Here is a 25,876-nt window from a genome sequence, read left to right on the forward strand (position 1 = left end):
TGTTACCCCTCTGGCACGAGTGGTGTGAGCTGCGGAGCCGGCGCCAGCGCGAGCTCTTGTGCCGGTGCAGGGCGGCCGGCCGTGACCGGCCAGACCACGCGAGCCACCCCAGCCGCCTGGCAGAGTCCGACCTCCCAGTCAGTGCCGGTGACCGCGGGCACGCGAAGCGAGCCGATGACAGCGAGAGTCGTGCATCTGCCGCGCTAGCATGCAGGACATATACGACTCAGCCCTGAAGCGCGAGCAGCGTCGCCGTGACTCGCGGCTCCACACAGGCGTCGACTCACTCTTCGACTTTGACGAGCTGAGGCCCGACTCCGAGGTCACGGCCAACGGCCACAAGCACTCGCCGCTCTTCGACAAGGTGAGCGGCGCGCCTCGGACGTCCCAGGCGCGTGGCTCGGATCGTGCCCACCTCCTGACGTGTACACTGCTGCCGACGCCGGAGTGGCCGGTCGGCCGTCAGGCTGTGACATATAGTGGCGAGACTCCCTGTCGGTGCCGATACCCTGCCGACACCGAGTTGATGCCAGGACGGAGAACCCAGGCATTCTACGACTAGTTCGCTTGGATGTCAGCGATATTTACTGTTCATCGACTGGAATACTCTGGGGCACGTTTTGCACTGTAGCAGACGTCAACCTTACAAGCCTTATGAACACAAAAATGGCAATGTCTCAACGCTGCCAAAGCCTTTGATATCAAACATGGCGATCGTTCAACGAAGGGTCCACTGTATGAGCAGTGTTCATAAAACGTGGCCATGCTCGTAAAAGAGTACATCGCAAAGAAATGACTTGTGGCTGTTCTACGAGGTACGCAGACATCAGAGCGGGCAGTCTTATCTTAGGAGTATGTATGTTTTACCTATCTGCAGCATAGATACTTGCACCAACCGAGAAGGTTCTCCCGGTCTATTTAAAAAGAAGCCGATTGACATTACCTGACAGCAATGTAACCGCGAAATTCCTTGCGTCTGGTCATTGACGTTATCATGCTATCAAACCTTGATCTATCAAGATGGGCAAACGTGTGCACCTCAATTAAAGTAGCTGCGTAAATCCCATTTGTTATTACCTCGATGAAAGAGCTATGTCAGCAAGATGTCTTTTTGCGCCCAGGACGAGCAAGATGGTAACAGAAGTGTTATCAACGTGCAGAGAAGACTACGGCAAAACCCAGGAGAATGGTGCCGGACGTCTTTGAGGAATGCAAATGGGTGTTGTGAAGGCGCTGGACCGCTCTTCCTTCCCGAGGGTTCAACAGGGTGAAAATCACTAACGTGACGTTCGACAGACAGCTGCAAATCACATCGTCTGAACAACTGTCTCGTTTTTTGTCCAATAATTTACCTAGCCTGGAAAGCCTGGAAAGATCAAGCTATTGGCAAAATTCGACCAAATGGATGAATTCGTGATGATCATGCTCTCGCTAACCGTGACCAAATGGTCACGGGAAACGCCTTCTGTTTTGGGTAGGTGCTGGTAACCCAACACTGCAGGAAATATTCCTGAACGTCCATCATGACTCGTCTCTGCTGCTTCAATTTTGGAGACCAGCCACCAAAAACGCGGCATTTGTCGCGCTCCCCTGTCGATTACTGGCGTACCTGACAGACGAGCAGTGCTATGATCCGTTAGTGATTTGTCGACGGTGCGTGCACTGCAGCACCATGCCGTCGCGTTCACGCGCTTAACTGTTTCGGTTACCAATATCTGACTTCAAGATGACAAGAACACGGGTAGTTCAATGGCTGACTCTCGGGCCCGCGTGACCGGCTAACACATCGGCACGCCCTTTTGTCGACACGACTGGCCGCTCTCTGTTCTCCGTTCTCCATGGCGCTACGCCGCTGTGACGTCAGACTGCCGAAATGCGGGCTCGGCTTTGACCCCTGCTGTTGCTTTTGTGCAGTTGGGAATTCTATGTCTCCACCAGTGACAGAACAAATGAGACAATGTTTGGTTGAGACTGCAATGTTACGGTGCATTTACGGATGATACAAATACATTGTGGACCGCATAGCACACTAAGCTTCCTGCTGTTGAGAATATTATGTAAATGCCACGAACGCTTGCAAGCAAATTGATTGTTAGACACCACGACAACAGGGCCAGGCCACTGCATGTGATATTTGTTCACTGTTCCATTAATACTCATTCAGCCTTCGGCCTCCCTCATTGCAACGCAGCTGCGTGTGCCGGAAATGACAACTGTATGCAGTGCTGCCGCTGCGGCTTTCTCTTTACTTTATTTTTTACTTCCGCCCACAGCCATTTTCCGAAAGGTATTGAGCTCCTTATTCTTTCGGCATTGTAAGTTGGGAGTTCTTATTCTGACAACAAAAAACCTTCAACATACCAGGCGGAACTGGTTAACCAACGCTATAAAAAGCATGTGTTATACTTATGACAAACGACGTTTCAAGTTGTGCCCATGGTCACCGATGACGTCAGTCGTGCTTTGATTTGCTAAAATTGATGATGAATCTTGCGAGGTACTAGGTTTTTTGTTGTTGCTGCCATTTTGATGAATGTTCTTGAATTGTCAGGTGTATATTGAACATGGTATAAGGTTTTTAATGATGATGTCCTGGAAACCCCACAGAAAAAATTTTAATCGTGAATTGGTAATTTCTTTTCGTCAGCCGAGATTTGGATTCACGTGGATTTTTATATTATCGCTTGTTGCCTCGTCATATTCTTATCGCGTAAGTCAAGCAATGATCTCTAGGATAAAAACCCATGCCTCGTGGAAAGTGCGTGAGTGCAAAGCAAATGCTTATTATCTATTCTCACAGTACTCATAATTTATGAGGTTCCTTATCATTAAATTCATTTAGAAACCAGCTTAAATGCAAGAAAATGATCAAGCTTTTCAGCCTATTCTTTGAGAACGGTGAGAAGTTAAGGCACATATTTGTTTGAATTTGTTGAGGGGCTTTTTATGAAAACGTGGGGCAATGTAAAGGTGCGAAGAAATACATGTAGACATTATTATATGGAGCAAGGATGATGAACACTGGAGTTCATAGGCGCGATCCAACGAACTATACTTTCTGAAACGCACCTATGTGCTGCCCTTCCCAGCTAAAGCTCTGAGCTTATTGCGATATGTTGACGGTTAAACCTAAAAGCTCTGGAAATAGAAACACAACACAAGACAACACACAAAAAACAGAAAAGGAGCTCAACTCCCTCTAAATGATATCACGAAGTTATGCCATGCTTTAAGACCAGCTCTGCATGCACACTGCATCCTTCAGAGCCGTAGTTTTGGCGGGAGCCTGAGTTGATCCATTCCTATCGTTAAGTAAACTATATACAAAAGCTTGCATTTGATCAAATGTAAAAAAGCGCGTGTCGTGAGCAGCTTGGTCGTATTCTACGCCCTAAATCACCCTTTTATTGAGGTGGGAGGAGCCGTCGGACACAATCGGGCCAACGGTTGGCCAAGTCGGTTAATTTAGGCACGACTAGGATGTTGTTGAGCACCTGGCATCATTAAAACCGCTATTCAAAACCACCATTCATCCTATTTTTTATTTTTTACAGAGCTTGCCTTTTTGTAGAGATTCAACGTAAATGTGACGGATGCGTCTTAATTGGGAAGTGGCGCAGGTTTGCTGGCACGTTTTGGCTTCAAAAGACGGCTGAAACATGGGGCGAGGCTTTAGGTGCAGCCAGGGATCAGCTGCATGCCTCCGACCAGAGTTTACGGCCGCTCGGTACATGCTCCCCATTTTTGACGACTGACCAGATGCACTCTTACCCTGCGCAGACGCGCAAATACACAAACAGCTGACTGATGTGTCCGGAAGGCCGGCCTTCCGACTCCAGTGGCCCCAGGGCCCCGCAACAGGAGGAGACGGAGTCAAGGAACGGTCTGAATATGCCCCTGTTCATGGCCTTGCATCTAACGTGAAAATACTGGACACATCAAAGCATATATTCAGATGATGTGACCAGCGCAAACCCGCCGCTGCATTCCTTACGCGATTGGAAATCCGTGGCTGCTGAGGCTTGTGCAGAATTTCGCTGTGAGAGGGGATTCAACTCAGCCTTTCCATGAAAATGGAGTTAAGAACGCCGCGGGCGCGCATACTTTGTTGCGCATGTTAAAACACCACCACCTATTTCAATCTCCTTAGTTGCGGGTCTACCTGGATTTCCAACGGGACAATTGCCATTTGCACAGCAATGCGCTCCAAAAATTGAATAACATAAGGCCCGCACCTCAGGTTACATTATGTACGTACGCCTGTGTGACGGGATACTAGCTGATCATAAATTCTTCTCAAAGCGTTTTTGACGAATTCGATTCGATTCGTGAGGAAATGGGTTCCCATTGAAATATCCACTGCGGTTTGGAATATCATTCCAATAACACACGGCACTCGTGACCTTGATATGTCCTTGAGCCGACTGGCGGCACGAGCCCCGGCGCTGACCCCGGCATCCGGCCCACAGACCTCGGAGTCACACCGCATGCCATTGGCGTTCGCTGCCCCCCCCCCCCCCCCCCGCCTAGGTCTGTCATCGGGCACGCCACGCGGGCGTCACACCGCGTGCCACTGGCGTCCGCTGCCCCCCACCGACCAGGTCTGCCACCGGGCACGCCACGCGGGCGTCACACCGCGCGCCATTAGTCAGCCGGCGGGCCGGGCCGGGCGTCACGGGGCGTGCGGGGCCGGCGGGCGCGCCTTGCGCTGCACTTGAGCTATCGACCGGCGGCTCAAGCGAGGCCGTAGCGTGGCAATCGCTCAACAACGGCGGAGAGGCGGAGCGCCGCCGCACCGCCGCCGCGGCGCGCTCGCCCCGAAACGACGGCTCGGAAGCAGGCGAGTGGTAATGACGGCCCGTCCAAGCGTCCACTTCCAGCTGCCGGCTGACGCGCGACCAAAACAGGCGACTGAGGCGACTTGACACGAACTTACAGGTCCTGATGACCCAACTCAGTGCGGTGTCGTCTTACGCAGCTGCTCTCTACCATCCGGTTTAAAGCGAGTTGCAGGTTCGCCACCGATCAGAATGTCTGGCAGGAATCGTCCCAGTGTGCCGTAGCACAATCGTCAGCAAAATAAACACCGACCGCCAGCCGATGCCCCTGGCAACGTTCCACTAGAATTCAGGCGCCCACTCACCACTGCCGCGGGGACAGAGTCAACAAAGTCCGATCGATAACCCTCGCAGCCCCCGCGTGTTGACCTTGTTCGGCTGGTCATCCTCAGTGCCTCGCCCCCGAGACATTGCCATGTTCGTGATTGTCCGTCCAATTTTAGCCAGATGATGAGAAGCTTAGTACAGCCCGACGTTCCTGAAAACGTCATAGGCCACTGCATTCGTCTCCGTGACTTTCCTGCGTGGTCGGCCGGTATCAGGGCCATGTTTTTGTGCTGTGGATAATCTGGCCGCATCTGGCCGTATAGGTACTAGGCTCGTATGCGCCGTGTGTGCTCGCAGCGTGTGTGTTTTTTATTATTCGACAGTCATCAATTAGGAGGGCATATCGTTCCTTTCCACAGAATGACACTGCTCAGCTTCTTGTTCTCACAACCCATGTCTGTCAAACGCCTTTTTACCTTCAAGTAAATGGCTTCACACTTATTTTGCCTAGCTTTACGTCACGTATTTCAAAATACAAACACAGTGAACCACGCTTTCCATGACATTTTGCGCAGTTTGCGCGGTGTCTGTAAGAAACGCGGTTGAGTGCATGTAACGTATATTATCGACAGCGATGTCCCTTTTCTGCTCAGGGATTTATTCATTTTACATGTAGTCAGAAATAGATGTTCTGTATCGTCAATAAAATCAAATAATTATATTTTGCAACGCGTTCTTGCTTTTTTGTCCATTCATCAATTGATATCTTTGAGGTACAATTCATAAACAATATGGAAATTGCAGTCACCTAAACATTTATTTCAGATTCTTGTGTCATCATCTCTTATCTTGCACCGTCGTCACCTGCCCGCAAAATGATACCCATCCTATCCCAACTGGGTGAAAAATGGTAATGACGTTGACGCACCCAAACTGTCCTGCTGTCACCTCTTCGACTACTAATTTTCACCGGTATAACCCTTGTTTACGCATCAAAACTGCAGTCTAGATTATTTTAAAATCTCACGGTGTAAGTAAACGGAGCGTAAGCTACCCAGCTTCACCAATTTGTCCTAACAACTAAGGGCCTAGAAGTTGAAAGCTAAGCTAAGTTGGTGCCATACTCTTACGCAGCATCATTTTCAAACTTGACCTGTATTTATTTCCGTAGTTTTACTTTCGCCTTATAAAACTGATTAATATCGCCGGCTTGTAGCCAGGTGAGGCGGCGAAGGATCATCACGGAATGCCAAGTATGCATGCAGCCCGAACACAAATGTTACAACAAAACTAGACCAGTTGGGACCTGGTTGGAGATCAGTGATTCCCTTTAAAGCACGCATTGTGTGGCATCTGTGCGGCACATATCACTCCGCCGCAGGAGAATACCATGCCATCCGAGCGATATCCACCACGGGTGTCGACTTTTATTCTTTTCTAAGAGCCCTGCCCGTACGTTGAATTCCCCCCCCCCCCCCTCCTCTAAATGTTGACTTGGCCCTCCTCCCCACAATGTTTTTGGCTGGAATGTTACCAAAGTGTTGGAAAAGTTTGCCATCACATAAAGACCATATTCTTTGATACTTCGTCGTAGTGGTGTCACCATGGAGAGTGCACACTGGTAACTTGACCCGGCAGCCTAAAAATTATGTCCTCAAATGAGGAGTAATTCTAGGCACCGACGGTTAGCCATTCTCTATTTGATTTTTTCCGTCAAACGTAAGACCCGAGGTTTTTTCCCGCAGCCTTAACATGATACTGACGCCAGTCATCCACTGGTCTCGAGGAGACTCTCTTATGCCGAACGACTTTTGTGTGCCATGCATAGTGAGCTGCGGTCCGGGCATGGGTTCTCTTGAAGTTGAGAACCAACTCATGAGAAAACAAAATCGGGCACGAGAGTGTTTTTCGAGGGGAGGGGAAGCATTCTTAGTTCAGATTGTAGGTCCAGTTCAGCCACAAAATGAAAAACAGCACAGATAAAAAACAAAACAAAAAATTGTCGGGACGAATGCTCAACCTGATAACGTGTTACACGAAATGTATTGCTGCCTCTCCGAGCTCACCATGCTACTATTGAAATGAATGTCCAAGTGATCCCGTTTGCATCGGGCACTTATGCAAATAAAACGGAAGGGCTTTTCAACGTGCCATGCGACGACACTGCTGGCACATGCATGCCATGCGACGACATGCGACGGCACATTTGCCATGTGTCGTCGTGGGCACATTTGTCATGCCATGCGACGGCACTGTTGGCCGTTGACCGCCTCGCAACCAAGCTGACAAACCAAGCCAGCGGCCAAATGGCCCTCTTTGGCGAGCCATATCCGAGCACTCATTCTGGAAGGCGAAGCCGCCACTACACATTGCGCCACATCACGAATGTGGTCAGCGTAACTTCAGCGCTCCACCAAAGCTGCGCTTCCACCACGTTGATAGGTGTGAGCGCGGTAATGCACGTTTTTTTGCGAGCCTTTTACGCATTGCATACACTGCATGCGATGCATCATATTTACGCATTGCATGCAGCCGCATTGCATTGCATACATTGCAGGCTTGTAAGAAGACAATGCCTGCAAACTATCTCTTTACTTACTCTTCATGTCAAAAGATATAATTTGTGACCTTGACAGCGGTCACGCATAACTGAACTCGGAAAAAAATATGACACCGTTAACTGGAGCAGAGGTATTGTTTCAACATCCCTTTCTTTTCGAGTCAATGCCGCGGGGAAACGTCGGGCTTCATCTGAAACTCTGTGGCTGATGTGTTTTAAAATATTTAGCTCCGTTCTTTTACCATCACAGGGAATTCAACTATTCCACATGAGTTCAAACTTTCAGACTGCAAGGGAGAAGTGCTTCGCTGTGTGGAGCAGAGAATGATATGATCGAATAATTCACAATCTTAAGCATTTAAGTCAAGCTTATTTTTTAGGCTAGTCATGTATCACTTTGCTATGCTGATGAGCAAATAACCCATATGATATTAAAATCACTTACATGATAAGACATACATCCATAAAACGAAAATGCACGTGCACCTCTGGCGTACAACAACAGTGTAATGGGAACAATGCATATGGCCAGGGGTTTGAGAAAATCGCGACCGGCCGGGGGGGGGGGAGTTCACTTCCCACTGGGATCTCCAAATTCCAGGCGCCGCATGAAAAAAACAATGATACCGCTTTAAAGGTCTGGCAGATCATTCAGAATGCACACAAGTTTTTTACCTTAGGTGAAATCTGAGATCACAAGAGGTCACATGTCGAAACTGGTCGTTCCGATAGATGCAGCTAAATCACATGTCAAGACAGATGTTGAGGGCACGGAATACGCGTTAAGAGGTTGGGGGGCCTATTCCAAAGATTTGTCTTCCCCCACACGAGTTAGGTTAGACCAGGTGACCGTTCAAAATTAATTTACCAGTAGTATACAAGAACGAAACTTTCCTCACGCTGTGCTCGTGACGAAGTTTATTTTATTTGGTGCAGTTTTGGAAGAAAGGATGCCAACCCCAAACAAACCCCTTTAGGCTGACCTAAAGGTCATCTGAGGTAACGATAGGTCATATTTATACACCATTCAAATGAGAAAAAGCGGTACCCGTGTCTATGTGAGCAGTGCAATGCGTCTATGTCTTCAGGAATGGTGATTGTACATGTACGAACACTCAAGATCGCATAGTTGTTGTGTACATTCTTTACAGTCCCTTCGACGCATGACAATGTAGTTGTACCAAACTGAAAACAGGTACGTTGGTACGTGAACTTACGCGCCATCAGCTTCACAAACACGATATAGAGATCGTTACACACGCCGCACCCCCTCATCTTCATCCAACCGTCTTATTTCCGCTGCTGGCAACATAGATCATTGGCCTTTGATGACTCCAAATGACTTTTCCATGTCCTTACGTGACATAATGTGGCATAATTATGCATTAGAATGGTATCACAGCATATTTTCAGTGGAGTACTAGAGTTTTGCGTCCAGATATTACATCATGTAACTGCCCATTGTGAGTTTTTCAACAATAACGTATTTTGCAGAAGGCACATTTATAGATAGGTTACGACCTGAACCAAGGTCATGTGGTCTGTGATTATATCATAGATGGCGTGTGAGTTAGTACTCTTTTCTTCACATGCAAACACCAAAACTATACACAAAGCCGTACAAATTCTCATTACTTACAAAAAGCGGTAAAAATTGACTCGACTTCAGGTCACAGACCTCTTCTTTCCAGAAAAATCTGAAAAATACAGAATATAGGTGCAATCATGTTCTATCAGTTTTGCATGTTTGAGCAATAGGAAATGACCCACAAAAAGTTGTGTGTGGTCATTTTTGTAAGTTTGACCTCTTTGACCTTACTTAGGCCACTGATCTTGGAGTATCAAAAGCTAAAATTTATACAAAAGATGTCAAATTGGTAGTTGAACAGCCAGTAAAAATTTCGTGTGGCTGCAGGCGTTTGTCTTTTGCTTGTGCTAAAAAACCGGAGGAGAAGTCAGTCCCCCGGTCAGACGTGCGTTGATAGCGCATGTATTTTCTACATGATGGTTACTGCAACCTCAGCGGCAAGGCCGTTTTTACAGCGTGTCTTTATATGTGTAAATGAAGCGTTTTGTTTTTACCCTCAATCGCACAAAAGTGTGATGTGAATTGTTTAATGAAGGAGTGAATGAGCGTGAATATGAATTGCCAAAGTGAATTATTAAACTGATGAGTTGTTGAGCATAATTGAGCTTTGTTGAGAATTTTTTATTATGATCACGCTGTTGATTACCATTGTTCATGCGATGATTTAGCTGGATTTTTTTGAAAATGTGGCACAACTTCAAACTCAGGCCAAAACGCACACGCCGCTCGCGTGTCACGCAAAAATCAGACCTTAAATAAATTGCTTTACACGGGGGCTATAACTTAAATCCCAGAAAAACAAGTTGGAGTTGGTCGCGTAATGTAGCCGAATCGCTTGGCACCCAACCCCTAATTGGATCCGCCTATGCGTATAGAGCAGTGCACCTACCAACATTAGCACATCATCCCCGGTCGTAACGAAATGTCGTGTTTGTCTTCAACGCCAAACAATAATCGTACCAGCTGAGCGGATAAACAAACCAAAAGCTTTATACGCGTTAGAGCCATAAGGCACGCAAAGTTTTGAGAGGTCAAACTGAAATGCTCCGAAGTGCGGCAATGACCTGAATCCTTAATAACTTATCCTGTTCCAGTCCTCCACGACCCAGATTACGTGCCGCCGTCCATGACCGACAAGGAAGGGTGCCTCGACGCCCTAAGACGGGCTCTTCAGGCCGCCTTTACTTTCCGATCAGAACGGGCACGTGCCTCCAGTGCTCTCCCCCCCCCCTTCCCTCGATCCGCTCCTGCATGACCACTATGCTGTTTAAATTAGCACTGTTTTTTGAATTATGGAAAAATGTGTAATATGAATTTCCTGTCTTCGAAATAAAGTGGGTTAAATCCATTGCGAAAAAACTGGAGAAAGGTAAGCTGTCGGACCGTCTGCTCGGCCCCGCACTCCTCGGCTCCAATATTGGCACTCTTGTGACGTACGATGTACGACAGGTACTGGTATGGGCCGTGGGAACAGCGAATGCGCTGTCCCGCATTCTTGGCAACACGCCAAAGCGTGAGAAACCCGGGGTGGGCACTGGTCGCCATTTGCTGACTGGAAGGTCGGGCCACGCCGCTCATCTCCACGCTGCCCAATGGACACCCTCTGAAAGACACAAACGGTCGAGGCAAAAACAACGGCAAGCGGCAGAGCGACTCGAACAGAAACAAATGACATCAAGACAGCATGAGGGCGGACACTTGGGAGGAGAACCTGGCAAATCAGGTGTGACAGCGGCCCCCCTCCCCCGTGTTCCATCAAACTTGACATCTTTTAAGAGGACTTAAGCTGTTCGTGCTAGCAGCTTTGTGTCACTGATTTTTCAGCTCCTTCCGCAGTGCTGGGCGCGAGCTCGCTGCCCCTCTCTTCTGCCCCCTGTCCTACGCTGCGGCAATATGCATGGCCGGCTGGTCTAGGAATGGGTTTTGAGACATTTTTCCTTTATACTAATCATGCTCGTCATCAGCAGACGTATGAGCATTTGTACCGAAAACGATCAAGAATACTACCGTTGCGATATAGAAACGAACCGAGCATGTGCCCGGTGTCAACAAATCTGGTCAGGAGCATGGCGTCATGCCACGCGGACCCGAGGTACGCCTGTCATGGCTGACAGCTGTCATGGCTGGCAGCTGCCATGGCTGGACACTAACAGGAAGCTGTCCCTTGCAGAAGCGGTACGAGCCGAAGGGGTTCATCGCCGAGCTGACGGCGGCCGAGAGCCGGCGCGAGCCCCGCATCTCAGTGCCGCTCTTCGACACCGAGGTCAGCCTGGCGCGCGGCTCCATACCGCCTATCGTGCTATGCCAGGTGAGACCGGACGACCAACGCTCAAGCACGGATCCCATGAGCCGGGTTCCATTCTCGCATCGGGAACTGTTGCCACTGTCAGAAGCACAAATTCATGCAGCAGTGTTCGCATCGATGTGTGGAAAACATGACCCTAATCGTCATCGTTGCGGCGTTGACGCGTTTAGCACATTGCGAGACCTGCGGACTCATTTATAAAAGATCAACGAGTTAGGGCTGCCACGTACGTGACATGTCTTCCACTGATGTAGTTATCGTGGCAGAATCTAAGCAACTGATTCAGTGTTGACACGGACACTCTTCCGCTCATTGCGCCAGGTGCATAAGTACCGAATGTGGTTAAGCAAAACATGTGTAGTTTTCACTTGACTGGCAACCCTCTGCATTTCATTGTCAATCAAAGGTCGATTAAGGATTGGCCTACATAATATACTACCCCGTTTCGTCCGCTACACACCAAAAAGGCCGGGCGCGTGACACGCAAGACAGGTCTAAGTAAGGAAAGGAATAAAAGAGTACCGCAGTACACCAGCGCGGCAGGCAGCAATCTTATATGAACCCAAGCCTTCATCCTATGACAGCTGCTCTGAAGTCGTTCCAAAGTGGTTGACCCTGTTTTCGTTTGTATTCAACTTCAAAGTCTAAGAATGAAGACTATTTGGAGTGGTTAACAACTTGAAATGGCCTGTGGCATACCCTTCTCGTTGAAAAACGGGGAGGCTTAGAAGAGCCTTCCGTACATTGCATGCAGGATGCCCTGGAGCTAAGCTGGGTTCACAACGGTGGACATCCAAATGACAAGTAAGCTTCCTTGAAAATTAAATGCCATTTTAAGCTAAACTTACTGGCTTAAAGTATGGTCACGGTGGAAGTCAATTGCCGCTTTCGCCCAAAGGGGCCGTGTTCGTTGGGCCGAACGGGATTAGCGATACGCAAACCCAAAGCTTTTTAAGGATGGGAATCGGAAGGCTTGGCTCTACAGATTTGACAAAGTTTCTCGATATCACTTGCCGATGCTGTAACTCTATGCAAAGCCGGTCAGTGCGGTTTCAGAAAACTCATAGGCTTTAACATACCGCCAAACTTTTCGCACAAGATGGACAGGTAGTAGAATTACCAGCATGTACGTACTGTGGTGAAGTGATATATATGCACACAACAGCAAACCCGTGCGTGCCTTTTGGCCAGCCATCGCATACCGAGGCATTAGACCAATCTGGATGAGACTCCGTGTGAGCACTGTGGAATCTGGTGATCCGAACTTCCCATGCGCTGTAAGTCTTGTGGTATTGCTAGCTTAGACAGCTATCCACGTACCATGCAAAAAAGGTTTTCTTCATTCACGCCTTTCAAGTGCATACCGAACAATTATTTCCAGCTGAAAGAGCTGAAAGAGCTGATAAAGTGAGCGGGATCTTGATTCGATGGGTTTCCGACCTGGCCCTTGTTCGACATGTGGCCCGAGAAGAAGCAATTTTGATTAACAATCGTGAAAATGAATCTTTTTGTTCATGATGCCGTCTTTAAATGTTTTTATCGTCGCTTAGTACACAAGTGATTCATTTTTGTGATATAGAATTTAGGTAATACCGGTACAGCGCAATGAACCTTGATAGGACCAAGAAAGGCCCTGAGCTGCTGGTGCACTCGGCGTCCTTCATGACCGCCGCCAGATTCCCTTTGTCTGTTGCTAGTATGGCAATGGTGCTGTCGTTCATGAGTGGAGCGCATGCTTGGGTCTCCAACGTAATTCATCTCCTTGCACTCGGCCGCTTTGCACGACCATGGCGCTACGATGTTGAATGACTTTTGATTGGTGGGAAGTTCATTCACTTGTTCAGTACAGTCTGTTCGTGTGATTTAAGCTGTGCATCTCTCCAGTGCACCACCGCTTTGATGAAGTTTGGTGTCATTCTGGTGGCTCCATGGTTCCAATGTTTCACCGGTTCCAGAACGCGGTCTTCTTTGCTTTTTTACCTTACGGTGCTTGTGATGAGACTGAGGTCCATGCCGCACTTCTTGTTGGATTCTGTTCTTCAACCTAGGCGTGATGAAGTGTCTTGTTTCGTTGTTGCAAGGCTAGTTTTTGCTTTCATACCAATGCATGGCTTAGCCTTTCCCTTATAAGACTGGCCGTCTTCATTTTGATTGATGTTATTATCGCTTTTCACTCGTCGTCATTTGGAGGCGTGTTGGGTCTGCATCAGCGTCAGGTGGAGGCGTGTTGGGTCCATACCGGCGTCAGTTGGAAGCATGCTGGGCCTGGATCGGTGTCAGTCGCAGACGTTTTGGGTCCGCACCGGTGTCAGGTGGAACCGTGTTGCGTCCGGACCGGCGTCAGTTGGAATAGTGCTGGGTCCTCATTGGCCAGTTATAGTGCTCTGGAATGTTTAAGAGCAGGGTTTTGGCACAGATGGGGTTGTGATTTGGACTACCTACGTAAGCAGTCCTCATGCGATCGAAGTGATAATTCCGCACGGAACGCGATATCTGTCCGTATCATCCCAAAGGTGGAAGCAGTCCAAATGGTAAGTTTGCCCTGGAAGCTTTCATTATCAGTGCTATCACAGCGCTAGTGCTCTACTGTCGGTTCAAGTATCATATTTATCACGTTAACCACAAACGCAACCTCATTGTGTAAATAGTGAATCTTTGTGGGTGTTTCCAATCATATCAAACGCAGGCTGTGGCGCCTAAAAGCAACTTTGCACCTAATTCTAACCCAGTTGCGTTTAAAATAGTTGGGGTCTGGTCATTATGCTTGAAAAATGTTGGTTGTATTCCAAATGATAGTGGAAAAAGGTTTTCGCATGTTGCGTTTTCAGAACTATTACGTGGTAGAACGGTCTAACGGACGCACGCGGTATCGCCAGTATGCTAAGACCAGAACTTGCCTAAACGCTGTTTGCATTGGGCCCGAGATCAACAGCACTGCGTTCAATTCCCGTCATGGATAACTTTCACCATGCTGCTAAATGGAACTGGTGACGTTCATGACCGTAGCAGACTACCTGCATCGCTGAGTAGCTGAGACTGCTGAGACCAGCAGCGGCGGCGGGTAACATCAGCGTCAGGCTGCTGAGTCAGCCGGGTCGCGGGTAACATCAGCGTCAGACTGCTGAGACCAGCAGCGGCGCGGGTAACATCAGCGTCAGGCTGCTGAGTCAGCCGGGTTCGCGGGTAACATCAGCGTCAGGCTGCTGAGTCAGCCGGGTCGCGGGTAACATCAGCGTCAGACTGCTGAGGTCAGCTGCGGGCGCGAGTAACATCAGCGCGCGGTGCGTCTGTTCGCAGTGTAACGGGCGAAGGGCGTACGCGCTGCTCGACACCTCCAACGTCTACTCCACCATCTCCCGCGGCCTAGTCAGCGCCTTCAACATGTCCAGGGACGTCATTCAGGACCGAACGACGCCGCCATCACCAATATCAGGTCAGGGCTGGCCAAAACGGGACGGCCTGGTCTTCTTGAAAACGAGCCCGCGTTTCTTAATCCGCAACTCCAGAGCAGTCTGTACGGATCCGTAACTAAGCACAGTCCGTAATGATCCGTAACTCCGTCGCAGCCTGTAATGATTCGTAACCCCACCGCAGTCTGCCATGATCCGTAACCCGTGTGTGGTCGTGACAGCTGTACCAGTTGCATGGCGTGATAGGTGAAAGAGCATGCACTCACATGTAGAGCATGCTAGGTGTCTACATCGCAGTCCGCATCTATACAGCCTGTTCGGTCGATATGCTTTACAGGGATGGTATTAGTGCTCATGACCCTTAGGCCATGTTTACAGAGGTGCTCGGCTGGGACGGAAATGGTCTTATCGTGTTGTGCCTTGGCATGCATGGTGTCTTGGCCACATGCAATGCACCACATCGATTGGCGTAGTGGTGTACAGCCAGAGCCTTGGCAAAGGGTATGGCGACGGGAGGAGGGAGGGGAGCAGGGGGTTGATAAAGGGCCTCCTGATAGTCAAAGGGCCTCACATGCCAAAAAAACAACTATGGGGTATGGCCAACATGATTTCGAGGGGCCCTGCTTTTTGTCGTTATCTGTATTGTTAGGTTCATTAACTGGAAAACAAGCCAGAAGTTACTGGAAGATACAATTCTGTGTGCATTTTGAGGTCAATAAACTGACGCGAGCGGGCGTTAATGGATGCTTGAAATAACCTACCAGCGCCTGTCATGTTACAACGGTTCAGTAATCTCATTCTAAATCGATAGATCTCGGAATCTTTACCAAAATTTGCTTTTGGTTCCGCACAGACATTGAAAAGTACGTGAACGTAGATTGCAGATCAAAATGGGGGCACAAATTTGTATGAGCATAGCCAACCCTCTGGTAACATTTAAACTCATGTAAGAATCGAGTAATATGTACTGTAGATTTTGAAATGAGCGCTCACAGATCTTAAACCTCCGTGGCCTGACGTTGCAGTCTCCGTACGGCGCGCGGCGGTGATTACTTTCGGACAGTTAGGGCATCAGTTTCTACTTTTAGAAGTCAGTCGTGCCGTATGTTTCACCTGCGCGATTTTTGAATTGATAATGGGAGCGTGTAAGCATTTACAGCACGCGACTGGTGCCGGAATATGGTGGTGAACTGCAAGGGTGAAGGTATTTCTCGCGTCACTTCTGCCTGTTTATCGGTTCAGAGGATAACTTCAAAATTATGACGTTGATAAAGATGCCTCGTTACAGTCATTCTATGGCACGAATTGATTTGGAAGATTTTCGGAAGCATTATTTCACGACGGGCGTGCTCGCGCGCTCGGCGAGCGCCGCCTGCCGTTATTTGCGGCGGCCGACGCCGTTTGGCCCTAAAGTAACTGCAACCTTGCCCACAGCTGTCATCGCTCGTGAGATTGGGAGCAGGCAGGATCAAAACTTATCATGCATTTTGTCTCACAAGTCCACTCTGCAAAGATGGACGTTATCAGGCTAACATAGGCTGATTTTTGTCATGTTAGACCTTATTTGCATCCACTCTGTTCAACATTATAAGGTCCCATACCTTTTCGGGGCAAGGTTCCCGTTCCCGCCAAGGGCTGAAGGGCCATTTCGCTCCAGCGCGGAATGCCTACTACCTGTCAATCTGGCGACCCGGAAGCGGGGCTCCTGGTCGATCCGAAGGCTCTTGGAGAGATACATCATACATTGGTCTCTTCCCTTGCGCAGAAAGCTCTCTGACCCGGGCAGTTGGGCCCAGATCGATGCTCGACTGACGACTTGGCTGACGCGGGCTGTATGCCAACACCGGACCCCCTGTTAGGCACTGTGGGCTCCTGGGCGACACAAGGACCCTCATTGCTTCAGAGTCCCCGACCAATGCAAATCGCGGGGCCCCAGCCTTGTTCTTGCTTGGGAAATGACCCCCCCCCCCCCTCCCCCTCCTTCACCCGCAGGGTTTAGATCAATATGGAGCCAGCTGTTTGGTGTTAGTGGTCTCTGGCCCAAATAGAATCCCGCATTGTCCATGCGGAGGCCATCCGGCGCAAGAGGCTCACTGACCGACATCTGAGGGTCGCGGACTGAAGGGTATGGGATCCTTAATGTAACCTACAGGCAGCCCCGCAGGATCCTTGCGCCCTTTGGGCCCTTCAGCATTCTAATGGGGGACTTCATCGTCTGTCCAGGGGACTGCGGGTCCCTCGTTGGGCCCACACGAACATTGCTCTCAGCCGATTCAGGGTCTCTTGTCCTCACGAGACCCCCCGTTGGGCACTGTGGGGCTCAGGGGCCGACCAACGTAAATCGTGGACCCCGCTCTTGTCCCGGCTTGGGAAATGGGGCCTCAGGCCCAGACCGAAACGGATCCGACTGTTTAGTACTTGTGGTGTCTGCCCGATATAGTGGTCCTCATCGACTCAGTTGCCCAGACTGGCGCAAAAGGTCGATCTGAATGGGGCTGGCTGGCTGGCACTTGCGACCTCCGGCCGCCCTTCGGGCTGTTCAGGGCCTTCAATCGGGCCTGAACAGACCAGTCCTCAGTCCCAGTCAGTCCCGAGGAGTCCGAGGTTACCTTGGCGAGGCGTAAGAATGGGCACGTGGTTCCCGTGTCCCTTGCGTGCGCCGCTGGACAGGCTTCAGAGTGCTGCGGCGACAGGCCTCCTGGCCCCAGCAGCGGACTCTCAAGCAACTGTGTGTGTTGCATCCACTGTCTCCAATCAGTGATGCTTGCGTAGACACTTGAAGAGCCGGCATAGGCCATTCGCATCATAATCGCATCTTGCCTTTTCAGGACTGGAGAGGCCTATCATTCATGGGAAGCTCAAATACATGGAGGTGTCATTGGGCAAAAGTCAGCTTAACATGCAGCTATTTGTAGGTAAGTTTCTGCTCGAATATGCATGAGAAATTTATGGTTCAAACTTGACAGTTTCGGCTCATCGTTAGGATAAAAACACTTATACTGGTGGGAGCAAGGACATCAAGACAAACAATGGGCCTGGTCGCAAGTAACGCGCCAAGCTTGTCGGCATTAACAAACAGTACCAAGGCAGTCCCTAGACGTTTGAGGCGGGGCGGAGTGGTATTGCTGGCACGAAATGCCTGGACATTCATCAAGAAGCACGTCAACTCAGCGGCACACAATATTGGACGGGCCATCAGTGAAACGTTACCGGCGGGCCTCTGAAGGGCCTCAGGCACAAACTGACGCTCAGTGTCAGCCCACATGTGGCCATAGGAAGTCATCATTCAACACAACAATGGGGGATACTTATAGCGTATTGCACGTGCTGCGCAGTTCCAAAGCTTTGAGCGGCAAAGAGAACTCCGGTTGTGTAGGACGCTGTTCTATCGTAATTCTAACAGTGGGACGTGTATACTGAAAACCGCGCTCCAAAGCCTTCTCTGCGTTATATTCTCGATCGGATAATTCTCTCGATTTCTGTTATTTTTTAAAAATTTTAACTTGCTGATCTCCTCAGTGCGTTGAACGCGTGTGGCCGCCGACTAAACACCCATCACCATCCAAATGTACTAACAATTTCGTGCGCGACAGCATCGCCAGACCTATCCCTGCTCTGGCCTCGCGCACAGCCGCAGCCTCAGAACCGACCCACGTCTGCCTCTCTGCCCCTCCCCTTCCAACTTCAGTTACGACGGCCCGCAGACCACCGTGCGCCGCCGCCTGACGCCCAGCCGCAGTTTCAGACACGACGCCAGAGCTGGTGCTCGGCGTCGACTTTCTGAAGAAAACCCAGACGGTCATCAACTTCTCCGAGTCGTGCGCGCTGGTGGGTGGCGAGAAGGTGCGCTTCGTCAGCGGCCAGGAGTTGGGCGGCCTGACGAAAGGGCGGCCGCTCTAACGCGCCGCCCATGTGATACGCTCATCAAGTTTTATAATGAACGCGGCCGGCCGTCCGCCGCCGGCCACCGCTGCGGATGGGCGGGGAGCCGGCAACACGCGAGGGACGCAGCGTCGTGAGCCGCGCGATCGCGTGCACGCGGGTGACGTGGTGACGACCGTCCGATGACTTTAACAGAACTGGTGTCGGTTTTCAACAATACAAGTTGCACACACAATGCGTTTAAAGTTGACGAGCACCGGATGCAAGAACTTGCTGAGCTGCAGAACGCCGTGTGAGCTGCACCTGATCTGTACAGAAGACATGCTTCTCCCAGTTGGCGTCTGCCCATGATGAGCCAACAAACAGCTGATGTGTGTGTGTCGAGTGTTTCTCACATCATAATCTTGACAGTATACAAGTACCCTAGTTCTGTGTCCCTTTTTGGTGAGGTGTCATGCATTTATTATGAATCGTTCCATATTCATGGGCTAATGATTGATTCGAGTCAATGGGTTATAAGTAACACAATAAAAAAGCAGATTCAGCAAAGATGAAAACACGTCAAGAGCTTGGGACAGGCCCAGTAAGTTTAAACAAAATTCTGTTTTTCATGTTGGTCCAGTTCAGATGTGAGCGCAGTACTGCTCCGGGAGGTCATAACGGCGGGCGGCAGGCGCTTCCAGGACGAGATGGTACGATACGAAAACGCTTTACACGATACAGACAGCCGGAGAGCGGGCAGCTGGAGTGCACCGACCGTCGCCGACTTCGTGGTGCGCTCACTTACAGCGGTCCGAGGGGTGAGGTCCGCCGTCGGGGCGTGGCGATCATTTATGACCCTGAACATGCCCTGGTCGCGGTGCGGAATAAGCTCACACATGCCGTGCCGCCCCAGTGACCTTACGATCCGTGAAATATGACCTCAATCCCGCGTCCCCTAAGAGATTCTGGTCGCGAAGTTCATGACTTTTTGTACCCGGACAAAACAGCAGGCGGCAGCCCCGTCCCAGACTGAGCGGCAGTACAGGATTTGGGGGAAAACACGGGCCTGGATAAGGAGTGTGCGGGCTTCGGGTGTGGGATGATAACGAATTGTATGCAGACAAAACAGGGTAGAGTTGCGCTTTTCGCTAATTTGGGTATGTGCTCCTCCCAGGACAGCGTACGGTCGATGGTCATTCCCAGCATCTTCACGTGCGGCGAGGGGTTGATATCATGTTGGAGATTTGGGATGAAAGAATGAGGTTTGGCAGTGCAGTGGGATTGGAGGATGAAGAGAGTTTCCTCCTGTCGGGATTTTACGATGCGCAAGGGGTTGGTGTGGTCGGAGTCGAGGAGTTGGGTATCGTTGACGTAACCAGACCAGACGCCCGCCAGGCAGATGGGATGGAAGGTCGTTCGTGACGATGCTGAAGAGGATTGGGTCATCAGGGAACCCTGAGAGACACCACGGGACAAGGGGAGGGATAGTGAGCCACCTCTCACCACTTGCCGCCGTCCATCAAGGTAACTTTGAAACAATCGCGGATGGATGCCGTGCCACTGCAGCTTGGTCAGTAGGACGCCGTGGTCAACGCTGTCGAAGGCTCGACCTAGGCCTGTGAATGTGACGGCGATGACGTGTCCGGAGTCGATCCGACGCATCCATCCACTCCACAGCGTCGACCACGTCATCGTCCGTTGAGTGGCACGGAGTATACGCATATTGTGAAGGGGCAAAGAGACCCTGGACGTCGAGATGAGTTGACAACTGCCGACAGACAACCCTTTCGCAGATTTTCGACAGCACAGCACAGAAAAAGCATAGACCTGAAATTGTTAGCAGCCTCACCTGCACCGAACTTGTGAAGGGAATGAACTGAAACTATCTTTCATGCACAGGGGATAGCTTCAGTTCTAAACGCGCCCTAAAACCCCAATCATCATCATCATGTACAGGGAAAAACACAAGTGCCGATTGAAGTGCTGACTAGATGCCAAGCAAGTGCGGTTCTATGACAGCCAAACAGTTCTTAGCACAAGCAGCGGCCCATTATCAATTACAACAGTTCTAGATGACGAAAATCTCTCATAGCCTTCGAAAGCTCGGCTAAGGTTACATGGTGCAAAACTAGCCTGACTGTGGTTACGCACGGTAGGCTCAGAGGGAAGGACGGGACGCCTGGGCCTCCCCCCGCCAGCTTGGCCGTGATCTTTGGACCTGCTGAGACAAAGTGACTGCTAAAATCGTCGGCCATGGCCTCGGCCTCCGCAACGCCACCTGTCCCTAGCAGGTGGAAGCCCAAACACGGATAGTCCGCCAGAAACTAGCCCGGTCACATAACATTCTGGTGCCTAGAAAGTCACGCTTTGCCTGGGCGCAGCAACCCTTAACCCGGTTTCGTGGACGCCGATGTCAAGTGGCCGGTAAGTATAGTCGCGCTCCCGTATCACACACGGCAGGTCGGGATTGTCCTCAAGCCAGGGCAGCGTGCACGGCGGGATGTCACTGCTTTCAAAGGAAAGAGCAGATCAATGGCATCTGGCCAGACGCACATCAGCTCACCCAGCTTCCACGCAACACCCACGGTCCGGTGAAACGGGTCTCAGTCTGCCTGCAGCAAATGTAGACTGAGCGCGTCCCAGCAGACTTTGCGCCAGGGGCGAATACGAAAAGAAACAGGACGCAAATGCCGCCGCCTGAACAGGACACCAACGATGGTGGTGAGATAGTCTGCAATCGGCCGCCGGCGGCACCAGCTGGCACCAGAACGGTGCCTTCCAGATTCGGCATGTTGATAATTAGGGTAGATCCAGAAGAGCCGCGGTCGGCTTAATGTGGGTCGGTATATCAATAAACTGCACAATACTGAGACCGTTTAAAATTGACATGTAGTGACGCGCAGTTGGGTTGTCGGGACGTATTAAGTCAGAGCTATAATGGCCAAGACAAAAAGCACGCCTCCCGATGGCAACAGCCGATCTTGGTTTGATCATGTAGCTCGTCAGTGCCGCCTGATGTCGACTGAGACGGAGGAGGATGCACAGCGCCCACAGCGGTCAGGAGCTGCCCAGCGCCACTCAAGCGACACCCACAACGACTCGCATGCTGCACTGGCGCTGGAGACCGGTAACACGCTGCAGTTTAAGTGCTCCCGGCACAAGGTTACGACACTACCAGCGCAGCTCGTGGCCGCAGGGCGACCCCGGCAGCGCCGAGCCGACCGGTCCTTGTCGCCAGCCTGTAGCTCGGAAACACTGAGATCCTGTCCGCGTCTGGGTCAGTCAGCCACGTCTCGGTATGCACGTGACGTCCAGGTCATGGTCGCGCACGGTCCGAAGAGCAGTCCACCCTTGGGACAACGGCCGGACGCTTGCGTGGTCGACGGTCAGCGTGTCGGGCTGTCCTGGCAAACTGGTGCGGGAGGTGCGTGCTGACTGCAGGCTCTGACCGATGATCAGGCGGGCCGGGCCACCGAGAGGGTCCGGGGCCGAGGTGTGACACGCGCGGCGGCAACCCGGAAAGCCAGTGATGCTCACGGGCGCCGGGTCACCGGCGACAGCCGATGTCCCTCTCCGTGCGCGAGCGCCGCAGCTGTTGCCGTCGTCCGGCCCGACAGTCCCTCTTCATCGCAAAAACTTCGTCGTGAGGGCATCAGTTGTGTATCTTTATCAGGACACAGAGGTTCATAGGTACAACGAAATAAAAGTGCATGCAACAGACACCACTAGACTAGTAAATGATCCTAGCTAAAACAATTGAACACGACTTTTTCGCACGAAAATTGGACATCTTGAAAAATACAAACATCAGTGGCGAGACTTCTTTTGGTTCTCCGTATGAAGAAGGCCATCTTATAAGTTGCAGACCATATGCAGGCCCAGTGATACCGATGGCGGCCTTTTTAGGTAAACACATCGTTTCCTTTAGCATAAAACTGATAAAGCGAGTCATAAGATCGTGAGATCGAAAGACTTTTCTGCAGCGCCCTTACGCGGAAAAATCAGTGTTGAGGTGAGTGCCAAACGTATATGCCATACATATACACACACGCATAGGTTGTAGGAAAATCATGCCTGGGCATTGGGCGATAATTCGCCTCAGTCAGCTGAGATGAAGGCTCTTATCAATTTGCTCTCCAGTCAGATGAAACTTGTTTCCTTCCCCTCGACATCAAATGTCACGTCTGGCAATCTGTCGCGCTATCTCAAATAGGCCGCGGCAGAGCTGTGCTCGGTAAGGAACGCAGCTTCAAAGAGAATGTCGATGTGCACTTCTTTGAGATTCATTTGGCAGCAGAAAGACAGCACATATCGGTAAAGGAAGCATTGGCAGCTGAAGTAGTAAAGCATTTTTTAGCCTTTACCAGTCACCATACCTATAACGCAAGGGCTTCACTCAAAACCTATTAACCAATGGATGTAGAACGCCAGTCACGGCCCAGGCCCTCGCCTACACCGCCCTCGCCCACACCTCCTGGGCCTTGCCCACACCGCCCTGACCTCGCCAACTGCCGCCCGGGGCCTCGTCACGGCCACCCCGGGCGCTCGCCCTCAGCACCGCTCGCGGAAACCATGGATGGCGCCGAAGTCAGTGTTGATCAACTGATGCTGCTTCATACGCCCGATGCTTACAAGCCGTCTTGGCTCCCCCCAGCGCCCGAGTACATATAGGCTAGGGCCCGTCTCCGGTTGAATTCACCACTGCTGGGCGGGGACCAACAGCCGCGGGAAGAGCGAAATAAACAACACGGGCCATTTGGGAAGAGGCCCGTAAAATTTAAGTGTTTCAATGCCGATGCCTTGTCGTCAATATAACCCAATGCCATTTTACGCTAATCGGATATAACCCGATGTACTAGCACTAAATAAATGGGAGCTTTTGCGGTGACGGACCCTTTGGGCGATTGCGACCAAGCTGTGGTGAAACGCGTAAATATTTTGGATGGATATTGGTCGTCGTAAACTGCGTTTTCCATCTGTGTCGATCTCATGGCGCCGGCTCAGTTTAGACGCCAGCGTAATCTATTCTAGATTCCTTCCGAAAAACGGAACATTGTTCGCTTCCCGGTTGATTGTTGAAGTTGCAATGGGTCTAGAGGTGTGGAATGGACTGGGCGATGTGTGCATCCATAATGCACACGTGCATGCACCTGTGCTGTGCAGTTTGTTCGCTTACTCCATGGATGGATATACAATTAGAGGGAGACGTCACGCGATGTGTAATGTTTCCACGACCCACACCAGCTCGTGATCGGGTTATCGGTGTTTAGCGGAAATGAAAACACGCGTGGACAATTGTCAACTGAATCCATTGTTCAGTGATGATCATACCCTCTCCATTCTTCGAGAGCAAGTAAGCCATTCCGTCTTTGACGTAGGTTGCTGACTTGGCTGTGGCGTGACGGTTGAAACCCACCCGACCTTCACCTAAGGGCAAACTAAGTGTGGCATGTCGTGGCTGTTATGTACATAGCAACGCTTGCCAATGGCCACCGTGTGTCGACGGTCTTGCCTGTGAGGGAAATGAGCAGTTCTCTGTCACGCGCTATGTGAATGGCGTGTAAATGACATCTATGCAGGAGGTAGCGGGCCAGCTTTCGCGGTGCGCTATTTGTTTAAAGATATCTTTTGAGTTTGTAGTATTTCACCACGCTAGCTTCTAGTGCTCTTGTGCATGACTTTTTAGGGAACATTTACGTGAGCTTTATGGAGTTCACCTGCTAGCCTTTCACTAGGAGCTGACCGAGCCATATTCTATGCTAAGCCGACGTCTGCAAAATCTGAATATCCATCACACGTGCTACATTAGCCAATGAATGCAACGCGCTCGTCAGGACTCAGCTGCGCGCCAGAACGGACTTGTGTCAGAACAATCAATTGCTCTTGCTTTATTCTAATGGTTTGTTCCCGCAGCGCCACGGCCCCGGGCTGCCGAAGGTCCCTTCACACGTCTGAAGACTTGCCGGGCAGATAAGATTTTCACGCCATGGAGGAAGAGCACCAGTCGATCCACCTACTGCAATCGGCGGCACGTGGCCGTGGATGAGCACAGAGACGGATATGAGCGATAGTGCAGCTGCATGTCACTGTCTCAGTCGAGTCCTTTTTTATTCGTTTATCTACAAACCCGCGGCTGCTGAAAACTCACGGGGACCGACAGTACGAACTCGCAACTACAGCGCTAAGGCGTAGTCGGCGGTAAGCCGGCAAGTAAGCGAAGCATTTTGCGCCGGCGAAAACGGGATGTTTTAAGTGACGAACAACTCGGGTGATCGCGACTGCAGTATTGCACAAACAAACAACTATTTGGGTGGAAAACTGGTCAACGTGAGCTGGACTTTACGCTTTGTCCATTTCATCCGCCCAATTAGCTCGGTTTAACCCGCTGCGTGCGTATTCTACACAATTGTTGTCGAATCGTCGCACTGGTGGTCTCTCGATCGATCGCAGGCGTCGCTATGGTTCTGACAGTGTTTGACCTGTTTGGCGATCTGTAGACCGCAAAGTTCGTTCACGTCTCTATTTGCTTGGGTCGCTGAGATCCTATTTCAATCGTGAAAAACGCTCCACACCAGTCGAATTTGTCATGTGCGCACGACCGCGCGTGGGTAGCCGTGCGTTTGCATTGTGACCTACATGACTGGCCTCTGTTTTCCGTGCCAAAATGCGTTCAGCCCGTTTTGCCGTGGCCCGCTCTTGCACCTACTGACGGCGCACCGCTGATCGTAAACGGTCCCAAATGTAATAAAGTGGAGCGACCCTGCTGGTTTAGCATTTCGCCGTCCTATTGTTCGTGGACATGCGGCACTGGCACCGGGCTGTGAATGCATATGCGCTTGAGAGCTGGGCGAATATTTCGAAAAATACAATATTGGAATGCGACCATTGTTACGACAGGCTGCCATCGTAACTTCTGCTTGTCCTATCTTGTCATATAGCTGATACCCGAACTTTGTGTGGCATTTTCGTTATAGTTATATCTTCAAGGCAAGCGATGCCATTGGCATCACCAACAATAGGGCATGCATGTAGTCATTACGAAAA

The 25,876-nt window shown here is 50.6% G+C and overlaps 1 protein-coding gene across 1 annotated transcript; it reads left to right on the forward strand.

Moving 5' to 3' along the window:
• The first annotated feature begins 208 nt into the window (after window positions 1-208).
• Window positions 209-18,883, forward strand: LOC119108404 (uncharacterized). Its single transcript, XM_037231976.1, has 5 exons — window positions 209-364; window positions 11,424-11,561; window positions 14,856-14,991; window positions 17,797-17,883; window positions 18,708-18,883. Exons 1-5 carry the CDS (start codon window positions 209-211, stop codon window positions 18,866-18,868), a joined length of 678 nt encoding a protein of 225 aa, XP_037087871.1. The 3' UTR covers window positions 18,869-18,883.
• The last annotated feature ends 6,993 nt before the right edge of the window (window positions 18,884-25,876 follow it).

This window comes from Pollicipes pollicipes, unplaced genomic scaffold, assembly GCF_011947565.3.
Source record: "Pollicipes pollicipes isolate AB1234 unplaced genomic scaffold, Ppol_2.1 Scaffold_6686;HRSCAF=7923_pilon_pilon_pilon, whole genome shotgun sequence".
In the NCBI taxonomy this organism is placed as follows: Eukaryota; Metazoa; Arthropoda; class Thecostraca; order Pollicipedomorpha; family Pollicipedidae; genus Pollicipes; species Pollicipes pollicipes.